Source organism: Daldinia loculata (genome assembly GCF_022478755.1).
Source record: "Daldinia loculata strain CBS 113971 unplaced genomic scaffold F4817scaffold_48, whole genome shotgun sequence".
Classification (NCBI taxonomy): Eukaryota; Fungi; Ascomycota; class Sordariomycetes; order Xylariales; family Hypoxylaceae; genus Daldinia; species Daldinia loculata.
The window spans coordinates 120759-133673 of record NW_026054902.1 but is presented as its reverse complement, the minus strand read 5'-3'; the positions used below and the strand labels follow the sequence as shown (position 1 = coordinate 133673).

Genomic DNA, 12915 nt, shown 5'->3' with positions numbered 1-12915 from the left:
TAGATGCATCTAGGGTGAGTGTAGGCGAGTCTGGGTGAGGAGCACCAGTGAGCTCATTCGTAGAAATGACGCCAACTCAATGGCCAACCGGAAAGATCCGCGCAAAACATGGAGTAGCTCAAGATATTTTAAAAAGGCGGCGAATTGGAAAACTATGACTCCGATTCCAATTATCAAAACCGCCATCCAATTAGTCCCATTCGCCTCCGGATGTGAGTGCCTAAACAAGATTGATGTTTCGATATGATGATGTTGGTATGCGGAAGTATATAGATTTGAGCGCGATGTACTTTGAGACCATTGGTGAAGCTCTTAGAGCGCTGTGAATGTTCGATGTACCAACCTACTCACAAGTGCTTGCTAGGCGACTGAATTCATGACCAAAAATCCCACTTCCGATATTCGGTAGCAACGTAGAATCTGTTTCGTCACTCCGCACGCTTCGGTGCTGCCAAAATTAGTCGCTACTCCGACTAGCATCCCCTCCTTTTCTATTAGAACACGGGAGATCTTCTATGTACAAGCCTCAGTGGAGTTCATTCGTTGTACCTCTTAATCAATTAGTCTTATGGCTCTTTCTACGCTCGGGTTACTCACGATCGGCGCCATCCCAACAGTCATTGGTGTCGCAGAAGCAATTGACGCCCAGAAGAAGCAGAACCAACAAGCGAAGGAAAGAATAAAATTCAAGTTAACGGCAAACTTTTCACACGATGACGTTGCGCTGCCGCAAGATGCTTCCGTAGTCTTCAAGGACAAGAAGGTGAGTTTAGTTGGGTGAATGTGGCCACTGGAACCTATTTCGCTTCTTTAGTTCACCGAACGGCCAATCCGTCTTCTAAACTCTTTGGCAGCTCTATCTAAACCACCCGGCATGTCCAGTGGAGGGCTATCCGTTCAACGGCTTCTATTTTGGTTACCCCGGACCTGAAAATCACCAAGGCCTAGTAGCGCCCATAGCAGACGACCCGCCGATGCTTAACTGGATATATGCTGACAAGGACACGGGGCTACTACGTCATGGGTCAAGATCAGAGACTGTTGGCCACATCGTCGGGCCTTGGAGTTGGACAGAGGATGAGGAGTGGTTAACACTCGAGAACGGGCAGAATTTTGTGGCCGTTGAGAACGATGAAGGTTCGTGGAATATTTACTACGACAAAGGAGGGAATTTAGACGAGATCTTGGACCGCGATGTAGTGGATATAAATTTGCATCGCGAGCTACAGCTTGGAGTATCTAGTCGATATACGAGGGAGGACTAGCAAGTTACTCAGCCGTTCGGCTCAGGGAGAAGACAAGAAAAAATAATCTAAAAATAAATTACATGTTCGGTATTTCGAAATACTCGTCATTAAATAACTTACATGCTATACTTAATACCTACCTAGATACCTACCTAGGCAATAATAATAATAGAGCCATTATACCCTACACCTCCCCTATGTAGGATGGTAAGTGCTAAAGCTCCACCCGCCCCATCTAAGTCCCGCAGGTAACTTATAGGGCAATTTCTACGAAGAAAATACGTGGTGGCCTATGTCAGTGGCTTGTGCGAGACCTAATATCTTCATATCTCGAAAGATTAATGTAAAAGTCTGGGGATTTCTCATTTAAAATTCCCTAGCAACTATATACTTGTAGATTATGTATAGGTTAAGTGGAGCCTGTAACACTTACCATCCTACATAGGGGGCGGTGTATCCGCACCCCCTCTCTGATGTAGGATGAGAGCTGGCGATCGACTAATACTTAATGTGTGGCTTGACGTCAACATCCAAGCCACTCAGATGCTGCCACACCCCAACTACCCCCATATGTATCAAGAAACAGGATGATGCTAGTGATGTCGCGGCATTGCTGTCTAGTAAAGATAGATGTAGAACTTACGAATGCGCGACATCAGGGTTCAATGTTTCGACTCGGACAATGCATACCGGGACAAATTTCCCGATCTAGACCACCGGTGACGTATCATTTCTGAATATCACATTGATTCGAAGACTCCTATGGCCAAGATATCTCTTCCTATATGTAGCTTTGTCTTATGTATTTTAAATATATCTCATGTAAATAGGTACTCGAGCCCAACGGACCTAAACATAGACAGTTTAGTCCTCAACTTCCTCCTACGAAGAATAGTTTCTCAAATATTATCTCCTTTAATCTATACTTTCCATTCTTACAGCTTGATCCACCCAGATATTTCATCAGTATAATCGAAAATGTCGTCTCTTAGTCCCTCAGGATCCGGATCTAGGTCCCGCCAGGGTCGTCGCCGCAGCCGTAACCAATCCCGACGACAGGAGGCCACCGCGCCACAGCCAGAGCCGCAGAATCAGCGGTATGAGGATGATGATGAGAGTGCCGAAGATGCCGAAGCAGCACCTCAACCACAACGACGGCGGCGTCAGCGCAATCAGCAGATGCAACAGCAGCAGACGCAACAGCAGCAGCAGAGCGGGGGTCCGCTCGGTGGCATTGGCGGAGGTGGTATTGGCGGCGTTGATCAGCTGCTCCCCGTTAACAACGTCGGCGAAACCGCAAACAACCTGACGAACTCGGCGACCGGTACATTAGGCAATGTTGCCGGCGGTGCCCTCAACCAGGGCGGCGGAGGCAAATCTGACACTCTACGTCTTAGACTTGATCTCAATCTTGAGATTGAGGTCACATTAAAAGCGAGGATCCATGGTGATCTAGAGTTAGCTTTGCTGTATGTGACCCCTTTTCCTATTAACTCCTCTCAAATTTCTCATAGACATTTTCTATTAATCAATACTATCCATCGCATGCTCCATTCTTAAATTTCCTAAACTCTTTCTATCCCCGTTACCAATATTGTAGTCGGCGTGCATACTATTTGTTCCTGTCATGTTTGACGTTCAGTTGTTCTGATACGCTTTCTAAGGGACACTGCTTGAGCATGACGCAAATGAAAACATTATTGTATTTTGGCTGCTTAGATTTGGGAAGGAAAAAAAGACTGCTGCACACGAATCGAATGCCCGAGATGATTTTATATGTATACATACCTCCGGTCATTTAAATTTCTATCGTCTATGCCAATCATGGTATTTGTCAACTACTGCTAGTAGAACTCGCTAATATTTTTAGTAATTGATAAAGGACAAATTGATGGTACTATTTACCATTTTACACTCTTGACATATAATCTATATGGATTTTCCATTCAATTAGTACTCAAACCGGCATGGTCTCATGAGGGGTTTCGTCATTTATATCTTGCAACACTGGACAGGATCTGCCTTCTTTTAATTACTTTATTAATAATTGATATACGAACACATGTATATAGGTAGCTACATATTTAATTCAAGTTGTATGGGACAATAACTACCTAAATTACTTAGTTGACCTAATTTTCCCCCTTGGGGCCTGAGCTATTGTCAGCCCTCCAACACAGACGTGGAAAGTAGTTTGATAATATCCTACGTTGAAAAGGCATAGGTGTCAAATTTATATTTCTATCTTGCCAACTAGAGGGCTGTAATTTGTAGTAAATAGCAGTATAGAAAGTGCCCAACTAATTTTTCGTCCTTGCTTATTCTTAAGGCTATCTATAATTTCCAAGGACAACTCTCAAGGCATATCTTAGCGTGGGATATGTCGTTCTCGTTAAACCCTCACTTAGCTCCCAATATCTCATTATTCCGAATCAGATATCCGGAGAAGGATTATATCAAACTAGAGGTTATATATACCTGTTACCGCGATCCTACTGATCGCTACACCTTCTTGAAAGATACTAAGTACTTGTCAGGCATTAACACTGGGTAGACTATGCCGTCACTTGAGTTACCCGAAGTATACGAGATCATGCTATAAACTTGTTTTGCTCACTTTAACTACATGATATCAATAAAAGGCGACCGATAAGAGATCCTATCTAGCCGAGGGCTATATAAGCCTATTCATTATAAGTCCATCTAGTCGGCTAAATAATATTAATTCTGGGCCTCTAACCCTCCCCCCTCTCCTCGGAAATCCATCACATAGAAACCGGCCTATCCGGTAAGGCTACCCAATAGTAGGGTTAACATGGCAAATTTTGCCAATATATCTGGGGTAAGACAGCTCGCTAAACATATAGGGGTTTCACTTGCGCCTATTTTCAGCAAGGCAATATACTGCCACGCGCTTATCGGGCCGTACTCCACGCCCATGACCTCGAGTCAATATAGAGCTACACGCTTCTGTCTAGGAACCTAGGGAGGCGAGTGCATATACAACACACCTCTTCGGCTAGGCATCCGAGACTCAGGCGCGCTTGCCCCAGCAATAAGCTTTAATATAACCGCCTTTTACAGAGCCAAGCATTCTCCAATGTGACCAGGATGGTATGTGAACTACCTGGTTCGACAATTTATCGCGACAAAGGCTACATCTTTGACGCGGTCACTTGGACAGTTGTTTATTACTAGCGCCTCACGTTCGTTACCTCAATATATAATAATCTGCGTACGGGAAATTTTGGCGGTCACTCTCTTTGGATCCGTCATACATCGGCAAATCCATCCTTGAGCGTTTAAGATGTCGTTTCGGAGCGCTAATGAAAGCAGATAAGGAATAGCATCATGCGTCAAAGCTTAGCCATGTGTCCGTACTGGGTTATTTCTATAGCCCTAGACAGTTAATACTAACCGCGGACCTTGTCCTCCTATATCTTAGAGTGGGTATATAGTAAGTGCTATTCGTAGCTAACGTGACTACCAGCCAGTCCTTTGGGCCCCAATATCAGAAAATCAGCACCCTTGACGCGGTACTTGGCATCATCAGGTCAGAATGATGCGTTTTTCCGCGACGTGGGGTTGAAGGGATCATAGTATACTATAATAATCCGTGTCCAAACCACAGCCATTGGCAGTGGTGTTTTCACTATTATTTTCTTGACTACCATAGCTACCTGTCTACATATTACTACAAAAACTTCCATCTACCTTTTAGTAGGTCCGTCTGTTCTTAGCTCAATAGTTTATACGAGCTGCTCAGAAATCGTCAATACCCGGGCAAACTATCTGATCCTTAGTTGAGAATTCTTAGATTATTGATAACTTGGCTTCCTCCAGACAGCCTGGAGTGAACGGTGCCAGTTGGAAATGCATGGTAGTGAGTCAGTACCTTCCAGGTACAGGCTGCTCTTCACCAGGGTGATCCCGCAGTTTCAAAAGACATACCGTTCCAGATTACATTCGTTGATAATACTACCAATAAAGGGGGCTCTTAGCCAATATCCTTGGCGGAAATTCTACACCTAGTTAATACTAACTTGTAAGTACCTAAACTTCTATATACAAGCATGCTTTTTGTATTCACCTAACAGCTATCAGGATATCACATTCTTATTCCACAACAGAGAAACATATGGCTACGATCTATTCTTATCCATCACCGGACGTGGCAGCTGCGATGGAAGTATCTGCTGCCTGTGAAGTATATATCATGGCAGGCATCATGGGCTTCATGGGTCTCTGCTGGATCCTCCTAGCTGCTTTCTTCCTATACAACTTCTATGGACCATTAAAAATCGTCAATACGGAGGATTCCATAGACCTGCATGTAGTCAATGATGGAAGTGAGAAGAAGTGGTGGATCGATGACTACGATGTTGTATAGAGCGGGCATATATGGAATTTGAAGAAGCAAGCCTTCTGGGTCGCCGGTTGATACCCGGGGACCAATACAACCATTCAGGCTGCAGGCAGTTGCGCGTATATGAGACAGCGCCGGAACTCCTTACCTGCCTAAGCTATACGTTGCGCAGTAATTTTGAAGAATATAATATCGATACTCATAATATAATATTCACTCCGTATCAATTTCTCAAGCGTATGCCAACAATACAATACAGCCACTTAGTGCAGCACTCCTTGATATATGTCACGAGGTGGAACGAAACAGTATGGAAACAACTTCGTTGTTCCGCAAGGAACTCTAAACTACCTATGAAGATCTATCGTCTATACATACTGAACAGTTCCTTTGTTCTAGATGTCTCATCTAGAATCCTGACAATATACTTCAAAATTTCGCTATGTCGGCGGCGTCATTTCCAACGCCCGAACTAACGCAGACCTAAATAAATTATATTTTACTTAGAGCCTTGTAGTTTAGTATGTTGAACACAATCCGTGACTCTCTTCTTTTACCTAGATATAATACCCCACATATACAATGCTTGCTACGCGGGCCTTTAGCCATAAACGTATTCTTGGAAACCCAAGGCTAAAGTACCGGGATGGAAAAACTCGAGGGCTTGGGATTGGCTAGTTCGGACCCAGATCTCCCGAAGCTTGTTAATACAAATGAGAGATCTGCTCTGTTACGAAGTTAGGAGCTAGGTCTGTGGAATTTGTATCTTTCATTTTCGGAATCGTCGCAACTATGTTTATTCGTCAAGTGCTTCGCTTTGCTTTATCAATTGGCATTTGCCTTAATCTATCCCTAGCTAGTCCGCTTGACCTAGGCGAACTAGGTGTTCAAGCTGAACGCCGCGCAGACGCGGGATTAGTTGGATACCTTGGGGCTATCTTCCTCGGGGCAGATCCTTATGTGTACTTCTACCTTAGTAACGGTAATGATCCGCTATCCTTCAAAGCGTTGAACAAAGGCCAACCTATTTTACGGCCAACGAAGGGCACTGGTGGTGTTCGAGACCCGTATCTTGTCCAAGGCGGCGGTGCCGAAGCTGGCCGAAAATGGTATATCATTGGCACTGATCTCAATATCGGGAAGGTGATTATATTTTAAAAGCCCATATGTCCTCTCTCGCTGACAGCATTATAGACAAATTGGGATGCATCCCAGCGAACAGGCTCAAGGGGCATATTTGTTTGGGAGAGCACTGACCTTGTGAACTTTGGCAATGAGCGGCTAGTAAATGTGGAAGACTCAACTGCCGGTATGGTATGGGCTCCGGAAGCGATATGGGATGCTTCAAAAGGTTGGTAATTCGCTTGAAACTTACCTATATACAGGATGATACTGACGGATGTAGGCCAATATTTAGTCCACTGGGCTTCAAAGTTTGTAGGTCTTGCCGTTTAAAATCAGCGAATGCTCTTATTAATGGATTATAGTATTCTACCTCAGATAGCGGGCATACCGGTTCCCCATCCAATATCCGAATCAGGTATGCTTACACAAGTGACTTCAAGACGTTTACGCAACCTCAAACGTACATCGATTATGCGCCGACAAACATTATCGACCTGGATATTGTACCGCTGGATACTGAAGGGAAAAACTACTTACGATTCATGAAAGATGAATCAGCTAAGACTGTATTTTTGGAATACTCTACTACGGGACTTTTTGGAAGCTGGACTAGAGCCGGGGGGAGCGGTGGTATAATCACATCCGGTGTCGAAGGCCCTGCCGCATACCGCGACAACAAAGACGATGCCAAGATCCACGTCCTCCTGGATTTCTACGGTGGCGATGGCTATCGACCGTATGAGAGCACGGACCCAAAGGGAAACAAATGGACGGCAAGCAGTCGATCCGGATTTCCAAGCAATTTGCGGCATGGGAGTATCCTCCCTATTAACCAAACTATATACGATGCACTGAGCAAGAAGTTCAGCTCGTAATGAATATAGATTTAGTTAGTAGCACACGTCGGTATTGCTGGTTACATGACGACCGAATCGTATATTGAAAAAATGTGTCTAGAACAGCAGAATTCCTAGAGTTCCTGTTACTCATAATATATACGGTACCTTTGCCCGGCTTTACCAACTAGGGCCAATGCGATAATCTGCCCATCGGCCTCTATCTGCCTCTTTAAATATATCTATATTCCCTTCGATGCCACTGTCTCCCACTTTCCAGATGCCAGATTAAACTAAATGCGTCCAGGCTTCGAATAACATTTCTAACCTCTGTGCCCGCCACCACTCGCCTCCAAACGGTTTAAAGCCGTGCTGGAACAGATCCGCTACACTTTTCTTTTCTACTAGGTTCATATCGCTCTTCCTTGCGCCATGCTCTTCGCCAAGGACACGAAGAGGAAATGGAAGCAAGAGCCGGAAGCCCTCTTCAGCATTGTCTCCAGAGAAACGTTCTACAGATTCCGAGTAGAGTCCGGAGAGGATCGACTGACCATCTAAGGGCATGTCCTTGCTAGATGCCGGACAGAATGGATTGAACGAGACGTAGGAATTGGTAGATGTTAAACTCACGATCCGCCTCTCCACCGATGCGAAGATAAGGACAGGTGGAATGATGGTACTGTGCTCAGAGCTAATATTTATAGTGGTGTACCTTTGATTGGCTGCAAACACGGTTGGGTTATGAGGAATAGCTAAACCTGGAGCAATTCGGTCAAATCGTGGTCGGCGAACACTTGATAGGAATGAGCGAATGAAGCATGGATTCGGAACAGAGGCTTCATCTAGGTCAGTGTGACTGAGCAAGGGCTCGTTGGAAATAGGTAAGAGTTTGTCAGGTGAGATACGGTATTCAATAGCTTTTGCAAGTCGTTCGAATGAGGCAATTGCACTAACTACTTGCGTCGGACCGTAGGAATGCCAGACCCAGGGGCCATGCTTCTCATTAGGTGCACCGTCCCGAGAAGCTGTGATCTTGCCTATTTGAACCATGTGCCACCAGTTGCTGAGTATCGTCTCAAGCGGATGCCACAGCTGACGATGTCTCTCAACTGGTTGGGTGAAGTCGATATCCTCAATTCCGAGAGCCATGGTAGCACAATGGAGTTGCTGGTCGTATATTAAACCCATCGCGTGTTCTACCAAGCCCGGATTTGTGTTATATAAAATGAGAAAACGTCCGGGCTCACTCATTGCATCATAATATAGAGTATCATCATCAGCAAACATAGAAGCGGGCGGTGAGATGCCTTCAACCCAGAAGAAAAAAGGTGGCAGCTGCTCGGCTACTATGATGGATTCTAAGAAAGTCACAAGAGCAGGATCAAGTCGTCTCCTGATTTCATTTGCTTGGTTACCATAGTGATGGAAGAACGAGTGTCGCTCCAAGTCACTTATTTCGCGCCCTTCCGCTACCCAAGCGTATTCGACCAACTTGTTATGTAGCGCCGCGCATCTTGCATAGTCCAGAGTGTTATCAGTGCGTGCTGGACGAGTGGGCGTAACTAAGAGATCGTTCAGGCTTGTTTCCTCGTTAATGATATCTGTTCGCGTATATTTCGTGTACACTGGATGCTTGATGAAGGCAATGCTGATTGATATTATGGCGATTAGTAAGAAGATATTGGGGTTAAAGTATCTAACGATGAAAGTCGAAGTCATTATTCAAACAATACTGATTTAGGTATTATCAACATTCCTAAGGCACGGGCCGTCCGCCGGGATTAATCTAACGGAGCCCCTAAGATATGTACCTAAGCATATGATATGTCCCCAAGTATTTCCAGCAACCTGACATCCTACGGGTAGCTACCTAGGTACCTAGGCTTTGTAGAATTCCTATACGCTAAGCCCAAAGTTGGTGCCCAGATGATCGATTCTATCTCTTCGGAGTTAGAAGTCAAGTCATGAGTGCAGCTTTGAGAAATTTCTAATTGTCATAAGCGGTGGCGAACAAGTCATCACTTGTGTTAATATTTTTACCTTAATAATTTTAATGTTGCTTTTGAAGACATCCAAAGGGAAGTCAATCCTCGAGCTGGAAATTCCGAATTAGCCCCCACATAGGTCATATGTATGCTTACATTGGGTACCTAAGATACCTCCTAGGTACATAAACCCACTAACCCTAAGCGAGACTAGCCCGGGTTCAAGCGGCTTGGCAGAGTTTTCCCATTTTCTTGCGGCTTCAACAACTTTCGCCTTAACTTTTACGCCAATCCCCCAATCCCACGTGCAGAAAGTTCATAACCTATCGCGATCAAGTCACAAGCACCAATGACCGGCTCGCTCGGCCGATTATGCTTAACCGCGGTGGTCCGACTGGATGCCGAGACTTCCGGTAGGAACCGTCACTGGACGACAATATGTACCTAACCTATGAATGTAGAAAATGTTCAGAGAATGTCAAGAATGTCAGAATGCCCCAGGCGGTCCCCCTAGCGACAAAGGGGGTCGAGTACCTAACCTACCTAGGTACCTATATTTTTAGACCCTTGGACCCTTAAGACACCCCCGGCTTTCTTTTTTTTTTTTAATCTGCTGCTACCCAAAGAACAAGAAGGAAAGGGAGAAAAAAGAAAGCTTATTGTTAAAGTAGTCGAATGGAAAGTGGCCCCGCTAACATTTCTATTATTATCATTATTATTATTAACTAGTTATTATTGTTGTTAACGTTCAGCCTCCTTTTACTTTCCTTTCTATTCCCTCACTTTGTGTCAGCATTTGGCAGAAAGCTTCGTCCTCAGCACTACTTACCTACCTACATAAGCTATCAACATGATATGACGCTTCGGGTAGCTAGTCTTCTTTTTCTATCCATACCTCCCCTTTCCTACCTTATTGTTCCTCCCTACCGCTTTACCAAACGCCAATTATGCCGTGGGCGACAAATCCTCTCTTCAAGCCGACGGCGGAGCCCCCAGCTGATGTCGAAGCTGCCGCTGCTAACTCCAGTCCTGATCCTGACACTGATACCGATACCGATCTAAGTCCACAACAGGATGCCGCGGGAAGTATAGATGATGGATTCAAAGAGCCGACGGAAAAGTTCACTGCTCATCAGATCTTCTACATTTTCATTCTTGATGGGCTAGGTGCCATGATTCTCTCCGGTGGTATCAACTTTGCAATTGCATATGGTATATTCATTTCATTTCATTTCAATCATGTCTTCATTCTCAAGCCTCAACTATAGTCAAATCCCTAACAGAATGATAGCCATGTATGCAACCCAGGATATCGTAACAAGACCTATTCGGTTGTTCTTATTTCCGAATACCCTTGCTGGAGATGCAGCAGTCACCATCATTATTCAGTGTCTCATTACGTGGCATATAGAACTCTTCCTCGTAAACCGGGACCTAAGAAAAGGTGGTGTGCATCCGATCGGATTTATCCCTGAACCCAAGAGCCGGTTTATGCGGTGGTTCATGTTCTTAGACCGTCCCAAAGAGACGCACGAAGTTAGGAGTATTGTGCATTGGTTGAGCTTCTTCCGTTCTCAGATTCTGCGGGCTCTGCTGGTTGCTGTGGCCTTCTTCCCTATAATATGGGGGCCTAGCATTGGCTTTCTCGTTCTGGCGGGTAAATGGGAGGGCGATGACTGGTACTACGATAAAGTGTGGGCACCGCAGGTCTTTAAGCTCATTCAGGGAGCCGTGCTGGGACTGCTAACCACACCGCCCATGGTGATGTTCTGGCTTACGAGGTGTGGATGGGCGTTGAAGAATAATGAGGAGCGTTACGGTGAACGGTGAGCTTGGCAGGCGGTGCTTATATCGCTTCAGAGGTAGGTATATACTAATAATGCATTATGGGAATCCTGATAAGGTATCCTATTCAAGCATAGTCTCATATGAGAGTTTAAGTCCGGCTTTTAAGCAAGGGCCAAACAGGCAGGACAACAGACGATGATTCCAATTTCAGGTCGTGTACGCACTTAGTCACACGTTGATTTCCCGCAGCCGTCTCAGCGACGCCCCACCAGGTAACTGATCGATATTGAGTGTATTCTTCCATGACCAATCCCCTCACTCGACCATCCGGTTACATGTTTATAGGTGTCATATTTATGAAAAGCTATCCCTGTCAAGGCCGTGAAGACGCATTAGCACATCGTAGCTCTAGCTATGAATTCTATCACACCTAATAGTAGAAGATAAAAGTAGGATTGGCAAGCGAGCCTGTGAATTATGTGTTAGGATATGCTCTTCATAGACAGCCAGCTCCCATACCCTAATGATTCAAGTGAAAAGACCAGTATGCAAGGTTTATGTTGGAGTGGGTATCGGCACTGCCGATGTAGTGAAGCCAGTGAACGGTATCCCGCTTCCGGTTGGAAGAGGATGACTTAGTGTCACTGTCTCAATCCCGGAGATAAGAGTCGGACCCGGAATCCTGTATGTCGACACGCCATCATATATATCTAGATGCATGCTGGGGTCGTCGGGGTCATAGAGCTCCTCGCCGAGGATACCAGAAGGCAGTTCGGTACCGTCACTAGTAATCTGCAAATTGATACACTGGGGATAGTTCTGCGCACCGATTTCGTGCGATGCATTATGTAGGGAGATGATTTCAGTCCGCAAGATGTAGAAGCCTGGTTGTATCTGCCGAGGAATCTCCACCATCCACGAATTGTTGTTCGCGATGAGCTGATCAGAGCCCCATAGGCCGAGTGCTTTAGAACCGTCTATCAATCCAACCTGGTTGATCTTGAAGAATCGTAAAGCATCTTTATCAACCGTCTCGCAAGAGTTACCGCAGGACGCAAGGTAGTCCAACACTGGGCCTTTGTGAGACTCGGGCCAGCCATTCCATTGAATATGAACAATGTCACCTGCAGAAACGGGAGCATGGTTCTTCGCGTTCTTAGCCCCCCTATGGCAGATGATTTCTTCTGTTCGATATCCGGTCTGGTTTACGTAACCTTGGTCAAAGGCGGTTGTCGACCAACCAATGGCGAACGGATGATCATCCGGCTCCGTAGGGCGGAAGCCATCATATGAGAGACGGTTGATATTGATATTGGATACGAAACTATGCGCTAATACAGAGAACTGGCCTGTAACGGCTGCGAATAAAAAAATCTGAAAAGAATGCATTTCGCTAAGGTTACCTATGATCCACTCAAGGGCCGGTGCTGCATAGGAACATGATCAGCAAATACAGAGATGGGTGGTTTACCCTAGGTATATACCTATATATTTATCCGACAACCGGGTTGCTGTTCAGCGTAGAGATTAGCCAAGGCAACCAGAATATAAATTGCACCATGTGTATG

General features: G+C 45.2%; 6 protein-coding genes across 6 annotated transcripts; 4 read left to right on the top strand and 2 right to left on the bottom strand.

The window, feature by feature from the left end:
* The first annotated feature begins 335 nt into the window (after positions 1–335).
* On the top strand, positions 336–1575 carry F4817DRAFT_346274 (uncharacterized protein). Its single transcript, XM_049304374.1, has 2 exons — positions 336–763; positions 855–1575. Exons 1-2 carry the CDS (start codon positions 569–571, stop codon positions 1263–1265), a joined length of 606 nt encoding a protein of 201 aa, XP_049156354.1. The 5' UTR covers positions 336–568; the 3' UTR covers positions 1266–1575.
* Positions 1576–1763: 188 nt separating this feature from the next.
* F4817DRAFT_346272 (uncharacterized protein) lies at positions 1764–3082 on the top strand. The gene is made up of 2 exons (XM_049304373.1): positions 1764–2716; positions 2912–3082. Exons 1-2 carry the CDS (start codon positions 2226–2228, stop codon positions 2922–2924), a joined length of 504 nt encoding a protein of 167 aa, XP_049156353.1. The 5' UTR covers positions 1764–2225; the 3' UTR covers positions 2925–3082.
* Positions 3083–6405: 3323 nt separating this feature from the next.
* On the top strand, positions 6406–7613 carry F4817DRAFT_360645 (glycoside hydrolase family 43 protein; the record flags this gene model as incomplete). Its single annotated transcript, XM_049306301.1, has 4 exons — positions 6406–6756; positions 6808–6964; positions 7019–7050; positions 7101–7613. The coding sequence occupies 4 exons, from the start codon at positions 6406–6408 to the stop codon at positions 7611–7613; spliced, it is 1053 nt and encodes a 350-aa protein (XP_049156352.1).
* Positions 7614–7754: 141 nt separating this feature from the next.
* F4817DRAFT_360644 (uncharacterized protein) lies at positions 7755–9293 on the bottom strand (the record flags this gene model as incomplete). Its single annotated transcript, XM_049306300.1, has 2 exons — positions 7755–7836; positions 7903–9293. The coding sequence occupies 2 exons, from the start codon at positions 9291–9293 to the stop codon at positions 7755–7757; spliced, it is 1473 nt and encodes a 490-aa protein (XP_049156351.1).
* A 548-nt stretch (positions 9294–9841) lies between these two features.
* On the top strand, positions 9842–11749 carry F4817DRAFT_346269 (uncharacterized protein). Its single transcript, XM_049304372.1, has 2 exons — positions 9842–10771; positions 10851–11749. The coding sequence occupies exons 1-2, from the start codon at positions 10507–10509 to the stop codon at positions 11387–11389; spliced, it is 804 nt and encodes a 267-aa protein (XP_049156350.1). The 5' UTR covers positions 9842–10506; the 3' UTR covers positions 11390–11749.
* Positions 11750–11902: 153 nt separating this feature from the next.
* On the bottom strand, positions 11903–12736 carry F4817DRAFT_367374 (glycoside hydrolase family 61 protein; the record flags this gene model as incomplete). The annotated part of the gene is made up of 1 exon (XM_049307113.1): positions 11903–12736. One exon carries the CDS (start codon positions 12734–12736, stop codon positions 11903–11905), a length of 834 nt encoding a protein of 277 aa, XP_049156349.1.
* Between the last annotated feature and the right edge of the window lie 179 nt (positions 12737–12915).